Raw genomic sequence first — 20,237 nt, 5'->3', positions numbered from 1 at the left:
ACAGGTATCAGCTTCCACAGAAGGTTCTAAAAGGCTCCAGCATGCCAGCTCCTTAAAATCAACCTGTATAGGCAACAAAGTGGAGGGGTACCTGCCTATTTTCCCTAGGAAAAGAAGATTTTGCTAGATAGGCACGTCCCACTGCCTTACTACAGTTAGCTAGAGCAAACATTTGCCATTCCTGCCTCGAGATGCTGCATGTGAACAGTACACACTCTTTCCTGTAGGGTAAGGAGGTGTTTCCATCTCTAATTGCAGTGGCTGGTAGCAACTTTTAGGAGAGATTGTGGAGCTAGCACAGAATTTTCAGCTTCAGGTGTGCTATTCATTCAAAAAATTGTAGTTTTATTCAGCAAAAGAACTAGAAGCAGGTTTCTTTCATTTGTCCTTATTCATTTATTTACACGTTTCCTCATTTTTGTTGACCTTGCACAGTTAATGTAATTGATGAAAGAGCATAGATTTTGGCTTTCATATCAATAGAATTGAGAAACTAATACCCCATTGCAAAATTGCAACCCTCTTCGTAATGCACAAGCCAGAAAGTGATCAGCTGAGGTCTGCGGTTGTGACACAGGAAGATCAATGTGACCTGCTGAACCAGCAAATTAATCATGTGGAGCTGGTGAAAGAAGAGTCCCACAGAGGCATTTCAGGATCTCCATGGCATCACACTGATCCATCCTTGGCCACTTGTGTTTACTCCACATATTTTTTTTTCCATTCAGTGTTGTCTGCTTCAAAGAATAACAATAAGGAACAAATCAGTGTCTTTTGGCAGCAGCAACCTGTGAGAGCTTCAACGTTGCTGTATTTTCCCACTTAAGAACTTGCAGCAGCCCTGCTTTCAGAGACTTCATCACAGCATTCTTTTATTTGAACTTCCTAGCTCACTCTTGCCACCCTTATTATATTTGAAATTACTTTTTCACAATGCCATATGCTTGTGTTCAGGGTTGCTCTTTGTTAGCCAAGCAAGCAGGTCTCTGAGGGGATGGGTGTACATGTTGAACAGAAGATCCTCAGCAGCTGTTCTGCAGCTTGTCCTTGCCTGCTTTTGGAGATCAAGTCTCAAGCAACATCCTGCTTTCTCATCTAAAGTAAAGTGCAGATCGTAGTGTCAGGAGCTTCTTTACACAGTGACCGAGAGAAAACATCATCTTGTTAATGCATAAGCTTTTGTGCCTTTCAAAATCCCACAGTTCAGAATGTTGGACACATGCTTCTCAGAAGTCCAAGCAGTTCCTCTTGCAGCCTTTCTGCAGCCCTCTGCCAGCCTGGCCAACAATGGGTTTCTGGGAGCGTGGTGGCATCGGACTCAGTGCCACGTTTCTGACCCAGAATCGTCCCCCTTGTTTCCAAACAGTTTCATGGAATCAAGGAATAATTTAATTTGGAAAGGATCCCAGCGGGTCACATGGCCTGACAGAGGACAGCTACTGCCAAGGCTCAGTTACTTGGACCCTGCACAGGGAAAGAGATAAACCATAAAAGCAACAAATCTTCAGAACAAGTTACTATGCAAAGATTGCATCAGGAAGGCATCATTTTGGGACATATTACAGGTGTCTCCTCTGGACAGGGTGTTTCAGTCTCCTTCCTCTCTCAAGTCAAGACTCACTTCTGTAAAAGAACTCTGCCATTGTACAGTTTCTTGTGCTGTTTTGCAAGCCAAGGAAGAGCCTCTGCCCTGCCATCAGTATAGGCCAGGACAGAGATGGTGACACTTTTTGTTAGGAAACTTCTGCCCACCACCACGCAACTTGAACACGCTTTAATTTCTAATTAAATCCCAGTCTGCTCCTTTCCAATTATCAGTGTTGTATTATTTCTACTTGCATCTCCCCCATTGATTCTTGTGTCATATACTGCCAAACTGTAACTACTTAAGACATAGCAATACAGCTACCTATAGTCTACATGTCTCCTGGAAACAATATCACAAGTGCTTGTGCTATGAAAACACACCATTTCCTCTTTCACGCCAAGAGGCATGGACAAGGCTCAGGACTGGAAGAGTAGTTTTATAGGTAAGAAAAAATATAAATGGGGAAAAAAAAGTCTCAGAGAAGCAAAGTTGGAGCACTCACACTTTATTGACCTGTCTTTGTTCTACTTTCCATTGCAAGTAGCACTGGCAAGCACCTAAAATGATCATTTTTAATCATTCTTAGCAGCACAAAGCTTTTATCAAACTACTACAGAGGGGTCTTGTGTATTTTAGGTCATCTTATGAAAACTAGGGAGGTGGAGGTTTTTTTTTCCTGAAAGCCCTTTCTTCCCCAGTAGCCAGTATCACATTCTACTGCAGGCTTCCCTGCTGAAGGATGCTCTTGTTTTCTTGTTGTCCAGGCAAGCAAACTCCACCCCACTAGTCGTTTTTCGGATGACTGTTAATGCCTCCAGACAGGATTACTAAACAGCTTCTAACACAGGTCTGCTCTCAAAGAGCATTCAACTCCATGAGAGCAGAATATTCCTGTTTTGCAACTAAGAAGCCTGAACATGCCCCCTCTGCCCCTAATCTCCCACCTGCAAAGCCTAGGAGATTTCCAGTTAATTTCAAGGGACTGGCTTTGTCCTATAGAGCAGCACATACTCTAGGTTGCATGTGCATCACTCCCTCCTTGAGCTGATGCAGATCCGATACACTGGAATCACTGGATCCCTGATGCACACTGCAAAGCTGGGATCTTTCAGGAGAAGGTCCTGCAGGCCCCAGAGTCTGTGTCCGCTCCTTGTCCAGTGCAGCAGAGACTATTTGTTAAACCTGGTGCAGGCTCTTTCTCATGAAACTGGTTGAGTTGGGATGACACTGTAGTGCATTCAGAGTCTCTTCATATTTTAGATGTGGTATTTCAGACTTGTTTCTCACTTGTCATAAACTTCATAAAGCAACTCTGAATAAAAAATAAGTTGACTGGTGATTTTTTTTTTACCTTTTTCTTGTTGATGATTGGCACTTGTAATAAACCTGCAACCATGCTGGCAACTCTGCCAGTAGCACACTTTTGCTGTCAAGTGCTTTTACAAATAATCCTGAAAATATCCACCAGTGGTAGGTATAAGAGAACTCAAGGCAGTGCCATATGTTGTCACATCTGAAGCTACAGCAAACATTAATGTCACTGCCAGGGAAAAAAGCCAATTTTTTTCTCCACCTTCCAGTTTAGTATTGGGCATTTGCTGGAGGTCTACGTGACAAATTAAAGGTCAAAATCTGGAGCATGATTGAGACAGGAGGCATTCCAGAGGTCTGTAGGTTGTCTGAGCTGCCCCTTGCTGCATAGAAAGATGGAATCAGACCTCCTTATCCTACTTTTGTAATGGTTTTCAGTACTAAATGGTTGTGTTTAACACCTGTAAATCTGCTAGGATTTATTGGGTCTGAAGCCAGTGTAGGGAATGGAGGGAAATGAGAAGAGGTTGACAGCAGAGTACCATTACAATGAAGGGAGCAAGGCACTTCACACCTTTCTACTTGGAAAAGTCCGCAGTTAACCTGGGAACATTGTTGCTATGTCAAGAAGGAGGAGGCTGAAGATAAGCAAACTCCAGATCAGTGTGGCCGTTTTCCAAGCTGAAAATGAGTATGTGCAACTGCAGCAACAAACACTACAGTCCATGCTCAAAAGTGCATAGTTGGCAGTGAACCACGTACAAAAGATGACTCCTCAGCTGGCATCAACCAGGTAACCAAAACCAGCAGAGGCTGGTATCACGCAGATCTAATAACCACTTCAGCTTTTTGCTCTGTCTCTTCTTTCCACAGAAATCTGGCCTCCATTACCCTAAATATGAGCACCTTGCATTTATATGGCCTCTATGTGTCATTTAACCTCCTGGAGAATCTCATCTTAACCTTGGTCATACTCAAACAACCTGGAAAGCACTTTGAAATGTGACTGGCATTTGCTGACAGCAGGCTATACGCCATTCCTGTCTTCTAGGCCAGGCAGGTTTTTAGATCTACCCTAATTTCCTCTTCTCTCCAAACTTCAGTACACCACTACATAGAAAATTACTATTTGAACTGGAAGAGATGGGGATCAATAACGAAAGGATAGAGGTAAGGAAACTGAGTAACAGGCGTACAAACAGTGGCACACAATAAAAAGCCCAGCAGCAGGCTGAAAGGAAACTGCCAAACTGGCACTTGCTGGAAGGCAAGATGCTACTGGTTTTAACAGGACTCAGGCTTGACCTATGTCTGCTCCAGACCTTCTGGTTTTATGGCTCTCAGAGGGGACTTGGGTAATAAGCATCTATTTAATAATTAAAAAAAAATAATCCTGACCTAGTTACTCTACTAATCTCATTATTCACAGGCAGCAGTCCCTCGCTTTCAGTGCCCAGCTGCACACATAATGACAAAGCAGGATGGATTCAAGCAAGTGGCACAATCTTCACATATTAAAAATACATATTTTGAATAACTCACAATCAGTATTTGAATCGTATATATTTTTTAACCCCACACAGTAGCAGAATGTAAGAGACTTAACAGTATCTTAAATATGTTAGGAACAACCAACAAGGAAAAAAAAAAGTATTTGATTGCAGTATTTACGAGTTACCACTGGGTATTTATGAGTTTCCAATCAAACTTCCATATCAGACTATCACTAGTGCTAGTTAGCCAAGGCCATCAGCAATAGCTCATGAGAGTGCAAACACAAAGCTACCAAAGAAGATGAGTGTCTCTGTTAGAGAAGAGACTCAAGTGGCAGTAACTCAAAATTCCTACTGAAGATAAAGAGTTGACAGAGTTTACTACGATTTCTGATTTGCCAGCTGCCTCCCAGTTTCTAATCAAAGTTAATTTAAAAGTTTAAAAAAATTCATTAGAACCTTTCAGAGAAGGACAGTAGGTGGGATCAAGGCAAGGATGGGTATAACTACGGGAGAACCCTGGATCATCAACCAGAACAGCTCAGCACTGAAGCCCACCCAACTGAGCATGCTCCAAAGCCTTCAGTCATCCCCTGTCTTCATGAACACTACACTTGTTCCTTTGGAACATAAAAGCAAAAATTCACCATCTAAGCAAATGCTGTGTCTTTGGTGGGTTCAATCTAACAAAAGCATGTAAGATTCGTAAAAATGAAACTGGCTTTGACTGCTGGGAATTACTGGAGGGCTCGGGTGCCAGCATGACAGGGGATAAATTCCTGTAAGCCTGCCTTATGACAGACAACCAAAGCCAGGAAATAAATCAAGGCTGGACATTTCTTCATAAGACAACCACCACAAATTTTGTTTTGCTGAATGTGGAAAAAAAAGTGCAAACATCCAAATACTTAAAAGTATAATAAGTGAGGGAGGAATGATGCCCCTGAGCTGTCCTAGGCACAATAAAGATCTCCAAAATGGGAATTCTAATCTACAATGTTTATTGCTTTGCTAATGCCAGCGTTAGGAGAATTATATTTAAATTACCATGATTAATCAGCCACAGCAGACCCATCTTCACCTCCAGTGGATGCAGAACCTCTGAGGTTTTATTAACCTTTATCTGAGGAACAAATTGGTTTGTTGCACCTATTTATCTTGGAGAAATACTCCAACAATCTTTAAAGGAACACAGTCCTTCCATCGATTGTGGACACTTTGGTCTATTTCACTAAGAGCTGGTTTCATTTTTGTTTATTGCAAGTTTCACTTTCAGACTCCAAGAACTGCACAATCTGATTTTAAATCCCACGTGAAAGTTTACTTCATTTACGCCTTAGAAGCTTCCCAGCTGTAGCCCCAGCCCTTTCACATTAAAGATAGACACTGCAGCTTTGAGGAGGCTGCCTTGCATTTTTGTCGTTTTGAACCACCAAAGAGCTGACAACACTGAAAACACTGAGCAGCTAAAATTAAAACTTAAAAGGCTAGGAATCTAACATTTTTAAACTTTTCCCCCCTCCTCTGTTACATTTTTTGCAGTGAACTAGATGAACCTGCAATCCTAAGAGGAAATGCTCAATTAAAATGGAAAGCTGAGATCTTCTACAATCATGTTTCCTGGGACAGACGCTTTAAACACCCACGTTGCACTGATGTCAGATACAGTTGACCTAGCTTTTTAGGCATTTAAACATCATCCCCACCACAACAACAACAACCCCCCCCCCCCCCCCAACCCAAACACCCTATTTTTACCATGTGTTCCACAGTCCATCTGTCTGACAGTCAATGTTGAAATGCCACTGGGTCCCAAGTGAAGGCAGATCCAGAGGAACCAGTAGTGCAGTGCAGCAGTGAGCCCATCCCGGGGAGCTGAGGCTCTCCTCATGACCCTTCTGTCCCCCTCACACAGCTCACAGGAGGGGATCCCACTCAAGGACACCCCACTCAGAGCCTCTTCTCTGTGCCTGTGAGTCGCAGCCCAGGATCAGCACCCCTTGTGTTGAGTGGGAACAGCAATAACAAAGGACATCCCAGACAACCAAGTGTTTATAGTCCAGTGCAAACACAAGAGACAATAGAGGTGACGAGATTGTTCCTGAATTCCTCCCACACTTTTAATTAAATAGCGCCGTTCACTTTTTTTCCCTGCTTTTTTAGAAGCAGAAAAAGAAATTTCTGAACACTGTCCCTATGCAGGACAATCACAAATATTTAGAGGTTTTCTTACATATAAAAAATACCTAAAACTCAAAAGGATTAAAACTAAGAGGAGTTCAAGCAACTCTGAAAGCAGCTCTTTCCCACATTATCCTTCATCAGCAGACAAAAATAGTCAAGAGCTTTGCTCGTGTGTTCTTGAGGCAACACCTTTTTTCTGCTTCCTGTAAATGCCTCTGTATCAATGCTGAAAAGTTACACGCAGAGTAAAAAGTACCATCCAGCCCACTGAGATAAGCATATGTTCACAGTTTGAGAAAACAGAGACAAATTACACCTAACTCATAGTTTTACACCTTATGCAGCACCTCAGTTGTCCCAAATGCCTCTCTAAAACAAAAACACTTATTTAGAAATAGGAACTTTGAGAAAAACACACCCGTGAGACTTGAGCAATCTCAACATATAAGCCAGCTATGTCTCACTGCAAATGGAGAGTTACCTAAAGCCATTCAGCCCTTTGTGCCTGAATTTCTCTCCCTGATTGAGTTCCGAGGTTTTTCGGAAAGTCTCTTTGCCCTGAGTGCTAACAAGTCAACTATTATTATAGCTATTGCATTCACTTACAGAAGGTCATTGTGCTAGAGGTAGTTTCTTATGTAAAACTGTTCTCAGTTCAGCAGGGAGGGAGGGAGCTGCATTTCACCAAAAACTGAACTGATAAGGAAAAAGCACACTGTTTACTCAGCAGTGTCCTGCAAGTCCTTTTGCCTTCGTTTCTAAACAACTGAAAGTCAGTAGTTTAAAATATGTCTCGGTCCAATCTTGATTTTTTAATTCTAAATCAGAAACTGCAAGCAGCACTCTGCTATCAGGCAATATCTATTTATTGTGGATTACAGATCCCAGCAGTGCTGGGAAGAGTTTACAGTTAGATTCCCCTACAGACGTGCCTCCCAGACCAAAAAAAGGGTTTGCTCTCCCTGAGCCTAGGAACACATAGTTGGCACCTCCTCCAGTGGGGAGCAGCTGGGCAGTTGCTACCGTTTCTCATTCCACTCGACATTACCAGCTATTAAATTATCCCAAGTTTCTTGTTCAAGCTTTCCCAGAACAATTAAAGTCACCAAGCTGGGGGTCGCAGTACATTGCCATTTTCCATTTGGTGACCTTTGTGAGAGATATATAAATGTCTTTCTTTTTTAAAAAAAACCCTACAAAACACAGTTTAACACTTGAAATACTGCCTACACAGAACAAAACCAGTTCAAAGTTTGGCACGTCTTTAAGCAACGTAAACACAATTCCATATTAAGAACTATGGAAATTACCCTAAAACCCAACCAAACAAAAACCACAGAGTGGCATGACACAAAGAGCCACTCTGCCACAAAGACTACAACAAGAGAGTTTCTGTCCCTGGCTGGCAGTTTTGCTCCTTCCTCACTAGTAAAAAGCAGCTCTCACGCTACCGTGCTGCCTGATCAAACGCCACTGTTTGTACGGATTCGTTTTGGGAAAGTCAAAAATCATTTCCTTAGGGGGCGGGGGGGGGAGGAAGTAAAAAGAAAAGGAATCAGTCACGTCCTCCACCTGAGCAAGTAGCTCCCACCACACCGAAGCCGGTTACCTGTCTGAGACCCAGGAGGAAAGGCATTCTGCAGGCTCATCCTCCGCACCAGCGCATGGGAAGGCAGGAATTTAAAGTCCCACAGTGACCATTTCCTCATCTGCTGTGGGCAGCCTGCTCCTCTGATCCTATTTAAACCAGGGCTTCCTCGGCTGAGAATGCTAAGTAAACAGGGTCCTGGGACACTGAAGGCACTCGCTGGCTCCCCCTCCTCCTCCTCCCACTCCCCGTGACATATCTCAGACGCAGCCCAGCCGGGGTGTTTGCAAGAGGGAAATGACATCAGGTCGGGTAGTTCTGAAAAAATAACCAAAAAAAAAAAAAAAAAAAAAGAAAGAAAAGCCCTGAACCTTAAACCAGCTGCTGGGTAACAGCAGGCAGCTCACTGCAAACAGGAGCCGACTGCTGCTGGGCAGCGCTGCCTGTGCGGGACCCTGGCAGGGGCCATGGAGGAGCAGAAGCACTCTCCTCCCTGCTAACTGGATGCTGCAAGTGGAAGGGAATCTATTAAAAACGTTGGCAAGAGCAGACAGCTCCTCGGTGATGATTAAATCTTGCTAAGCAAAAATAGACATTTAATCTATTTTTGAGGAGAAATCTAAGCCTGATGCTGCTTTCTGAACAGCACTGGAGCCCTAGGAGCAACCATCATGGTTTCTCAGAGTACTTCCAGACCCCAGTGACCTAGGTAAAGCCTTCACAGATCCAAAGCACTCCCATGGTGCCTTCTTACAGCACTGCTCAACTCTCAGCCCCTCCAGATTACAGCCATCCCACTTTGCAACAACTCCCCTGATTTCAGTAGGATCAGGATTGGGCCTCCTCAGTATCAGACAGGTGATGGGAAGACATTTTAATCTACCTCTTCCTAAGAAAAATGCAACCAGCCCCAGCAGAAGGTTTCTCGTTCTACTTGAGCTCATGTCACATTTTCATGCCAAGGGGCAATTAAGCCTTATGAACAAATTTATCATCTGGTGCCCAGGATGGCATGTCTTGTTTGTCCTCTCCCAAGCAAGGAGTACAGCAAGTTCCACAGCGGTGTAGAAGATGACACTGCAGAAGGTAATCTAAATTTAACTCCCTTTTCTACCTCCACTTTCAAAGTTCAGCAACCTCTTTTTTTTGTGCTTCCCTTTAATCAGCAGCTGTCCTCGTCTGTCGGGGGAGGGGGGGACTGGGACACCACCACCACTCCCATGTGCCCCAGCAGCAGCTCCCGGGATACTTGACAGAAAGCAACTCCCCTTGCTTTTGGCCTCTTTGACTTTTAGAGCTCAATACATTAAAATATTTGACAAGGAAAGGAATATACTCTTTTTTTTTTCCCCATAGAGAGTTCTCTGAATTCTTTTTTTACTAGCAGTTTTAACAATAATTTGAGTATTTCAGAACACTGAGAGAAACCACATATAATTCTTACAAATGCTAATTTGCAACAGCAGAAAAAAAAAATAAAAAGGAAAGAAAAAAAAATCCAAACCAGAACAGACCCTCCCCAGCCAGACAGATCGCTTGCAGCAGTGTCAGAAAAAGACACCCATGTTCCACATGCCAAAACCCCTCACTGACCACTGCTGCTGCCTCCTCCCAGCCCAGCCTGGGGTTGTTTCCCAAATAAAAACCCCACTGTGGGTGTCCTCTGCACAATTAGGCTGTGAGACTATGCACAAGTATTTCTTTTGTTTAAATACTAACAAACCCACCATATAAACTTCCCGATTAAGGTAATACGTGTCTCTCCTTTTTTTTCCCTAAGAGAAAACAGGCACATAAGTAATTTCCTGGAGGATGCAAAACATCAGCATTAACTAGCATCAGCCAGGCAACGGGATTTTCCAGCTTTTGTGCTCTTGGATCAAACAAACTCTCAACCTTTGCTTTTCCAATTCTATGGACAAACACCAGAGATATAAAAGGGCAGCTTTCTGTTTTAGTAATCTGTTCTGTGGCCTCACGCTGTCCTTTGAATATCCGATTTTGGCTGTTGCTATCCAGAGCCCTGGACTAGGCAGATCCCAGGGCTGAGCCAATGCAGCAATTTCTAAATCCCTACTGTCAGAAGGAATCTAACTTTAACCACCCGCCTCTCCTCCAGCACGTACTCAAAGGAAAAACGTCATTCCAGATCTAAGACAAGTTGTGAAGGACTATCAAAGGCAGTAACTTACCGAAAAAGCAAAAGCATCCTAATTTACATGTGAATCTAGCAATCCTGTAAAGACTGACAGAAAAAAAGGTGGTTTGCAAGCAGGCATTACCACATTGACTGCTGCAGCAGCCACTCTCTCTTGCAGCCTGAGTGACAATGGCCAGTAACATAATCCACAAACTCTCCTATAGATGACTACAGAAAAAGCCCTGGAGAGAAGCAAAACAAACAAACAAAAAGAGTCTTTCAGAATAAATACCTAGGTTCTCCTAATCCTTGCAATTGCTTTGGATATTCCAACTGGTATCATCTTACCTCCTTCTCTTTTTTTTTTTTTAAGTTCCTAAGTTCTTGCCCCAACGTTTTGTCTTGTGGCAATGAGTTTCATAGATGGTGGTTGTGAACAAATAGTCCCTTTCATCAGGAGTGAACTCACCACCTGCTAATCTGACTCTTATTAGCAGGTGGGAACAGAAGTCCCCATCCATCTTCTCACCCATTCATTACTCTGTACCTGTTAGCTATCTTCTTATAAGATATATCAATCTTCCCTGCCCTCTTAATGTAAAATCTTTTCCTAAAGCCTTTAGCTGCTGATTGTCCATTTTCAGAACCTTTCTAATTTTCTATTGTTCTCCACTTGGGGGAAACCTGAGCTGAAATAAGAATTCTTTTAATGAAAGCAAGAGCAGCTCTAAGGCAGGTTCAACATGGGTTTTGCTTCCTTTGCACAAACCTGGAGTTTAATATCTGCAGAGCCCACCCATCTATGACACAAGTGTGTGTCTATCCAAGATAAAACAAACAGAGCAAGAACAAGTTTTTGCAGTTTCTCTGTAGGTGAATCTCTTGAGGGCTCTGAAAAGTTAAGGCTAACGTCAGGGCAGATTGTGAGATCAGTTGAAATCTGCTTATTTAGGCAGTCACCATTGGTTTTTGGTACATCAGTGTGGAGTTTCTTTTGAAAAAGAAGGAATGAACACCTCTATGCTTTACCAGTCTGTAGTACTGCTGTCCTGAACATGCCATCTGCCTCAAACATGATGTCAAGCAAAGGATGCTGCTTGAAACATTCACAGGCCCTACATGCTGTGCCTTGGGACTTAAGATATAAGCATGCAACTGAAGTAGATGGTGGAAGTTGTTTGGGCCATTTTAGAGTAGAGTTTGATGGGAGATTCTTACAAGCAGGTTTAGTAACCCAGCAAGACACAATATCCATTTTGGCACTCCCTGAGGAGACAGCTTGATCTTTAGATGATCCGGTTATGGCAACAAAATTGGAACAAAAATTGGAAGTTGTACAGCTCAAATCTGTCAGGCCTAAAGCATAAGGCTACTCTCAGTTGCTGCAATATTAGAATCCTAGGCAGGGAGATATTTTGAACAGTAAATATGGGTGGTGTGTAATATCCCCTCAATTAAACTTTAGTCCAATGGTTCTGCAGCTATATCTATATGGGTTAACCATAAACTTGGAACAGTCTTTTCTAATGACTCTTCCATTTGTCCCAGTGCACTCTGTTATTTTCATGTTGGTAACAGAAGCATCCCTGCAGCATCAGCTTTCCATTAGTCAGCCCACAGCCTTAGGTGCTACAGCTGAAGCTACACAAGCCTGCCAGGCATCTGAAACAAAGTGTGAAAACAGCAACCTAAATGAGGGTGAATTTGTCTTTCCCCATCCTGAAAGTGGCTCTAGGAAAAAAGGAGAAAGAGAAGCACAAAGAAAGGCACAAAAGGAGATCTCTGTTTCTCTAGAATAAGATAACATCCAAGAACAACCGAGCTCTATCTGCCTCAACAGTATGTGTTCTGAAAGGGTTTGCTAGTAAAACAGGCACGAGACACTGGGAGATGATCAATACTGCAACAGCGATGCAGTGCTACATTTGCCTACAAACACTTCTATCTGGCCATCTGCCCAAAAAATCTGCCCATTTGTTGTTGATTCCTATAGAATGAAGGGCTACTTCCCTACCTGAACAGCACTGTCACACGAAGATGATGACTTCCCAGTGCAAGGACCAGAGGTTCCAGAGGACAAACAGGAACAGGTCAGTCTGATAATTTCCCAGGATCTATTTCCCTATCTTATTGCTTAGGAGATACATGGTCCAACCTTTCAGATCCCTTGTGTTTAGTCTTACTGTATCATTTGGGAGTGAGTTCCCCAATTTGCATTAAATGCAACTACAAAACAAGGACACTGAAGTTACTTGTGTTTACCATTTGTCAGGCCAAACTGTCAATCATTGTTGTAGAGAACAAAGAATAACCTTAGGAAAAGACACCATACCTAAACATGTTTGGACTGGTTTGTGAGACAGTGCTGCAACCAGTCTGACAGATTTTCATGTGCAACAAAGCACAAGGGCTTGAGGAGGTTAGAATCTATCGTCGGGAAGCTCTCTCTTCCCTGCAGCCTGTCACCCTTCTGTCAGCTGAGTGGTTTAGGAGTACAAGAAACTTTTGCAGCTTACTAAGTCAAGAGAAGCAAATAGGGACAGTGTATTTCAACCTCACTGCTGTCACCTGTCTTTGTCTCCAAGTAAGTGGTTAACCAGGGAGGAAGAGACTGCACACTTCAAAATACATTCAGTATTGCAGAGAGCCCCAATGGCAGCAGATCATGTTTAATTCCAGTCGAATCTTGAATGCAATTGAATCCTGTCAATTTTCAGCCAAGTGGACAAGTGCAAATGTGTGCCATATCCTCCACTTGAAAGCCACCTGTGAGCCCTGAACCAAAGGAGGGGGCATTGCAAAGGAAGCTGCTACTCTGTCACCCAGTGTTTCAGCAGAAGCCTGTCCTCCTCTTACTTTCCATAATGTGGGTGAAGAAATACTAACAGTAAAGCACAGCAAAGTGTTTGGCTCTGCACTGCTGTATAGCAAGCAATCCCTCATCTGAAGCTGCTTTCTGTATTAAGCTATCATAAGAAGGGCACTTGAGAAAGGGCAGGGAGGAGACAAGGAATGGGAGTAGAGGAAATACCCAAGAGGAGTCCTCTCCAACACCCATCTGACAGAGCAGACAAGAGGCCACATCCAGGCTGTTCCAGACATTCCTACCCACTCTGTTGTTTAGCTGATGGGAGAGTGGTGGCAATGAAAAGTCCAAGCTTCTTCTTCAAGACCAAAATAGTTCTTGCTAAGTGTAGCCTGAAATTTCCATCCCTCAGTGACATTGTTTCCCAGTACTTTTTCCCCCAAGGAGAAGAAAATGATAGCCACAGGTCCAGCATGCTTTTCTTCACAGCTACAGAGTTGTGGTCAAGCCAATGTAATTGTAACATCAAAGACTATTTGCATCATCTATTTTGTATGACCAGTATTTCAATACCCAGGCCTGCTCTTCAATGCCCAGAAGTCTTAAAAAGCTTTAAAGTCCTTCACTGCTGAGGCAGAGTGGGACAAAAGGGTTGAAACTGTCCTGTTGAGAAGTTACACTAACTGCTTTAATAGAGACAGGGTCGATTCTGCTCCTTCAGCATTCCCAGGTTTTGGGCACCCATGTCAGGCTTCAGTTTTAGTCTAGAGTGCATAACGAAGTCACTGGAAAGCCTACTCAGCTTTCTCTGAGCCTGCTTGGAGGGGAAGGAGGAGGAAGGAGGGGGAGTTCAGCTGTTAAACATTTGATGAGACTGTCTGCAGGAGAGCTAGTGTGTCCAGGGTGGTACAGGGACACTACCCTTGCTCTGCTTCTTGGCATACAGCTCCTGTTTTCCCTATACCCATGTATGCAAACAGGACCTTTGGTAACAGCTCAAGAGGAGACGATCTGCTCCAGACAGGGAAGAAGGCAGAGCCTGCAGACAGTAACAGGATCTCTTAAATGTGGAATCAAGATGGTAAGCGTCTGTTCTTGTTATAGAATCTTGCACCATGTGGGTACCAAAAATACAGCCTGTATGTGTCCTTTGGTCACGTCATCACAGAAGATAGCATTGTCCCAAAGGTGATTACCAGCACAACTTTGATAGAGATCTTAGATGCCCTACTCTTAGAAGTGCTATTTGTTTTCTCTCTGGATGACAGCACCTCCCTATTTTTAGTGCTCATCTCATGTCTGCTTGGCATTTCCCTTGGGCCTTGCCCTTGTTTCACAGTGTTGGTGCCAGCTCCCACAAAGCGGTTTTTTTTTGGTGCCAGAGGGGCTGATGCCAAGTCTGTCTGTCTTGATGCCAAAATGGCAGCTGGCTTTATTGTTGAAACAAGATTTGCCAAAGCTAACAGCACTAGTGCTAGGGTGACAAGCATTGAATTTAAGGTTTTCTTCTCCCTTACTCTTCTATTACCCCTAGATTTCATGGGGTAATGTTGCTCCAAATGACTTTCTGGGGTCCTAGGAGACAGGATTTTTCATCTAAGGCAAATGAGAGTCTAAGGCAACAGGCAATTATACAACAGATAGTCTTAACTTACAGATCCACAAAGAGAAAAATACTGCTGGGTTCAACTATGCAGGACCAAGTCGTGCTGCAGATCAGGTACTGCTTGATCTTTGTTGGCCTACAAATGTATTTAAAAAGAAACCACCACAAAACCAGAGAAGATAAAAGCCAGTTATATGGCATTTCATCACCAAGATACCTAGGACAGAGGTCTGGCGCAGAAGAGGGTCTGGGATTAAATTGCATCACATTACCATGAGCAAGAAGGCAAAACCCAAGAAAGGTCACAGCCTTTTGTCCTCTTTGCATTTTCACAAATGCCACTCCATGACATGCTACAGTGCAGATAAAGTCCAGTCACACGAGGCACAGACACGTTGACCACATGAAACACCCACTGAGATGTGAATAGATAGCACTTGTGATAGTCACATGTGTACACGTACATGTAATTTGAAGTGCCAATATCCCTGCAAATTGTGAAGCATTTTGATGTTAAACTCTGCTACTTTTCTTCTAAACCAAAAAGTCACATCTTGTTCAGAAACAGTAGTGTCAAATTTGCATCAGATTGCCCAAAGATGCTCAGTTCATTCTTCAGGAACAGTACAGTTAGCTAACCTGACAAGGGCAGACAATCAGTTAAAATGGCTGTCTCATTATGTAAGACTTTGCCAGGGGATCTCTCATGCATACAGCCTGGTCAGATCTTTCTAAGCTCAAAAAAGACCAATGAACTTAACTTTACAACTTTACCAAATGTAGAAAAGCCCCTAAAATCCCAGCAGTCTTGCTTTCTTGTTGTCTTCAGCTCATTTTACAAGTAAAGAGGTTCTTTTACTGAGTTCTGGGAATTAAGTTTCTGTTTCCAGTGGAGCACCACTTCTATACTGCCTGTACTCTTCTTGAGAGGCACAGGTTTTCTGGGAAATCCTTTAGGGGGAAAAAAAAAGAGGCATTGGCAGCTGCCTCTTTCCAAGCACCCTGCTAGATATTGTGGTTTGATGACATTACAAAGCAGAGCAATACCACATAGGTTATGCTGAGGCAAAGAAATGTCCTCAAACTGCCCTACATCTGTACAGCCTCAAGCACTTTCATACTATTATCCCTGGAGTTTACACTCCAGGCCCTGCCATGGCACCTACATACTCATCAATAGCTGGGTTCAAAACCACCAGAAGATTGGGTGTGAGGTACAAAACCCACTAACAACTGGTTTAACTGAGTCTTCTTCCTTTAAAAAAAAAAAAAAAAAACATGGATCACAAGACAGTACTTCCCAAATTAAAAGTCTGTCAATTAGCCCAATGGGCTGTGCAGTATTGAGAGTTTGATGGGATTTCTGTTACCTAGCAGAAAAGTAAACTCATCTGAACTGCTACAGGCAGGCTGAGTCTCAGTTTGTGGCTACAGCCTGGCACAAACACAAGAAAAGCCCTTCCATAGAGCATGGTCTGGCTAGCAGAAAGACAGGACAATTTCTCTTTTCCCAGAACGAAGAGCACTAGAGATCACATATGTATATCTTCATACAACCAAAGTGAAGAATTAAAGGAAACCACAAGTTTAGCTATTTAGAAAGCTCAATACCACAAGCATTTAAAAGATCACAGCGCAACAGTATTAAAGACACTTTTTAATCACTAGACAAAACTCTAAAGAGAGCTATCAGATCTTAACCTCCACAGTTAAAAACTTCTTTAAACCTGCAGCTTGAGGGGAAAAACATTTCAGAAAACCTCAAATTAAACATCAGTTTGTCTTTTCTAACTTGAATTAACTGTGCTGGTTAGGATCTCTCCAAGTACTTGGAAGAAAAACATGAACTTATCTCTATTTTGAAATGATGAGTAAACAAAAAATATTGTATGGTTAAATGAAGTTTAAACCTAAGTTTACCTATGTCTGTGAAACAGCAGGAGATACCAAGACCTTAAAGCCTAACCTCTACCCTGTTGTAGTAGTGGTTACACTTTGACCCACATCTTTTCCAGGAAGACAAGAAAAGCTCCCCAAAAAGCTACACACTTTGTTTCTCAGCCAACCAGAAGGAAGAGCTTTTGGGATTGCCTCAAACAGAACAGCCTTTCAGAAAGCATGATCTACATGAAGCAGAGAGCTGAGAGACATTTGCTTTCAAGCAGAAATAAAGTTAGTTCAATCCAAGCACACAGGGGGAAAAAAAAAACCAAAAACAATGCCTCCCATCACCAGGTTTACCATCCTGCTGCACTTTACCTCTCTACAGCTATTTTCCCTAACTATAAAATGGAGAGAATGCCAGAAAGTAATCTGAGATATTACAGCCTTTGGTCTCCAAATAAAACTGTTATTCTTTCAAGGCCTAGTAGAATTGCCACTGGTTACCCAAATATTTCGTGTTGGGCTCAGCTCATCTGAAAGCCATCCCTGGGACAGTCAGTGGTTATGTAAGGAAGAAGAGGCCTGGAGGAAGCGATCTCCCAGTGTCACATTTCAGGAGCAGCCGTGGCATTACGCAGTTTGGACTTTGCTCAAGCATTAAAAGCACTAGTGGCACCTCAAATCACAGCCAGTGTCTAAATTTCAGTGACACACCTGCAGTCCAGGCAGTTTTGCCTTTCCAAGGGCAGATACCTTCAACACCCTGCTGTCTTGCTCCCCCACCTTTGTGGTATCTGTAGAGTTTCCCTCTTAAGTATATGGGCAATCTGTGCTCCCCTTGTGTGCTTAAGCATGCTTTATTCCATACAGTCCAATACCCAATAATTCCAAACTAATTTCAGCTTTATCTTGGGAAGAAATACTGATCACCATAACCTACCTTTATGGGTATTATCTTATCCTAACTGCTACAATATCCATTAGTGCTTGTTATTCCACTGGCAGTTAAAGCAAACACTCCCCTGGCTGTAGCAGGGCTGAAGGACAGGGTGACCCACACTGCTTTACCTCTTTCACACATTTCTCTGCAAGAAGGTTGCAGGCTGTGCAAAAAAATGAGAAGGCTCAGTGCTTGCTTTGTCCTTGCTAAAATCTAGCTTCCAGACTTGCATTTCCTCTAGATCATATCATCAGCTTCTTCTTACTCATGTAGCCATTGTTTTAAAATCCTCCCTAGCATAAACCAAATAGTCCATATGCATCTGTGTAAAAAACTAAAATCAAACAAATCAAAACCTGATTGACACCTTTGCTATTTACAGAAAGGCAACTGGTGCTAATTAGCATAACTACAGTAAAACAGTGACTCTTAAAAAAAAACTCCACACCTCAAACTGTCAGAAGCCAGTTATTTTCTTCTTCAAAAGGTGAACAATATATGTGTCATCCTCAGCGTTCAGAAAAGTCAAAGACTTGTGCGTGACTGTTGAATGAAGAAACTCTAAGGCAAGCAAATGTTTTAAGTTTTGGAAACACTGACGCGTCATAGGGTCCTACAGTACTATTTGTCACCTGAAGCAGGTAGTTGGGAGAGACCAGGGGGATGTTTAGCCTAGAGAAGACTGAGAGGCGACCTTATCAATGCTTATAAATACTAAAGAGCACGTGTCAAAAGGATGGGGCCAGGCTTTTTCCTGTAGTCCCCAGTGGTAAGACAAAGAATATCAGATACAAGATGGAACACAGTTCCAGTTGAACACAAGAAAAAACTGCTTTGCTGTTCGGGTGAAGAAATTTTGTCACAGGCTGCCCAGCGAGGGTGTAAAGTCTCCTTCTCTAAAGGTTTCCAAACCCACCTGGAGACGTTCCTGTGTGACCTGATGGAGGTGAACCTCCTTTAGCAGGGGGTTGGAGGTTGGACTAGATGATCTCTAGAGGTGCCTTCCAACACCAACCACTCTGTGATTCTGAACATCTTCTTTGGAAAAACAGGATGAATCTTCCGTTCCTGGAAACAAGTGAGAAAACTGTGCACCAATTTCATTGCAGAGACCCAACCTGCACCTTGTAAAGTCATCAGACCATTCAAACTGACAACTTCCAAGTAAAAATACATTAAGAACTTAGGGATGGACAGCAACATTTGTGAGCAGGATTTAATTAAAGATTTAATGACAGGCTTCAAACAAGAAAGCTGTTTGAAAATGAAAGATGTAAACCTAGAGGAACGAGGCTGAAAGGTTCTCAAGAAGCCATCCTGTCAAGTGGCTCTGGGAATGATTCGCTGCACCTAAAGCATCAACATTTCTCTAACATATTCTGAAGATTACTGCAATCACTAGTGTTCTCACTGCCCCAACAAGCAACGTGTTCCTGTGTTTAACACTCTTCAAAAATTAGGATATTCCTTCTTATTAACATTAATTCCAGCCTTAGTTCAAGATAAGACAGTAAATTCTTTTTATCCATTAAAAACAAACACAACTAATCACAGTCATCATCTTAATTTAGCTCACCTGGAAAATCATTCCATTCCTCTATAAGTTGCTTTCAGAAGACAAAAAAATGTCTTTTTTTCATAGACTACAAGGATTAAAACAGTTTTACTGCCATTCTTGCTCTGCAACTTAAACCCATGTTAAAATGTGAGCTCCAAAATGGTGTCCATCAGTTCCTAGCATGGAGTATTACAAAATACCTGTATAGGACACTCCTACTACCATATCATTAAAGATTTGGTCTTTTTTTTTTTTTCTTTTCGCAACAATTAAACTCAACTTCTGATACATCTCAAAATCCCAGACTCACTCTATTTTACTTTCTCCATCCAAAAAGTACTCTGCACTTCCCCTTCAAGAAAAGTGAAAGGGAATCACAGAATTGTGAGTCCAACCACTCACCTCACAGTGCCAAGTCCATCAATAAACAAAACCACATTCCTCAGCACCTCAGCTATATGTCTTTTGAATACCTCCAGGGACTCCACCACCTTCCTGGGCAGCCTGTGCCAGTGAAAAAGTAAAAAAGTTCTTCCTACTGTCCAATCTAAACCTCCCCTGACATGGCACCATTTCTTCTTGTCCTACATTCATTACTGGAGAGAAGAGATTGACCACCACTTCACTACAACTCCCTTTCAGGAGTTGTAGGGAGTAATCATGTCTCCTCATCAGCCTCCTCTTCTCCAGGCTAACATTCCCAGTTCCTTCAGCCTCTCCTCATAAAACTTGTTCTCCAGACAATAGGCTTTGGGTTATTTCTTAAAGTTGTTCTCCTGTCTTAAAAATCACACACAACCCTCCATCTGCATCTCAAGTGCTTTCTCTTTGTCTCTCAAACTGTTCACATAGAGGCAGAACAAACCCCTCCAGGATGTCAGTCACCACCACAGATGACTCCTTAGCATACCTTCCAATCACTTAATGAACCCAGCATATTAGTACTAACCATGAACATGGAACCCTGCTCAGCATCCCATAACCACCGTGCTCTCTCACTCGGGTTGGGCTGTAAAACAGACATTGAATCAACTAAACTAGTTTTTTTACCCCTGTGAAGTTGTTCCTGATAAATCCACGCTGATCATTTCCTGTTGCATAAAGAGATGCTTATAAAGCCCTCAGGGATTTATTCCAAT

At 42.6% G+C, this 20,237-nt stretch overlaps 1 protein-coding gene across 9 annotated transcripts in view; it reads right to left on the bottom strand.

The window, feature by feature from the left end:
• Positions 1–20,237, bottom strand: part of WBP1L (WW domain binding protein 1 like) — a 61,018-nt gene that overhangs the window by 17,145 nt on the left and 23,636 nt on the right. For 2 of the 9 annotated variants that reach the window (XM_010196993.2, XM_062001305.1), the window contains exon 1: positions 8,186–8,442. The exons of 4 other annotated variants lie outside the window; for them this stretch is intronic. In XM_010196993.2, the coding sequence (XP_010195295.2) occupies positions 8,186–8,212 (27 nt within the window). In that variant the 5' untranslated portion in view covers positions 8,213–8,442. Of the gene's footprint in view, positions 1–6,150; positions 6,486–8,185; positions 8,443–18,456; positions 18,611–20,237 lie in introns of those variants that run through there. 3 more of the 9 variants (XM_062001306.1, XM_062001308.1, XM_062001304.1) reach the window with 3 other exon arrangements.

Source organism: Colius striatus, chromosome 8 (genome assembly GCF_028858725.1).
Source record: "Colius striatus isolate bColStr4 chromosome 8, bColStr4.1.hap1, whole genome shotgun sequence".
In the NCBI taxonomy this organism is placed as follows: Eukaryota; Metazoa; Chordata; class Aves; order Coliiformes; family Coliidae; genus Colius; species Colius striatus.
The sequence above is the reverse complement of the archived record's forward strand: the minus strand, read 5'-3'. Positions and strand labels throughout refer to the sequence as shown.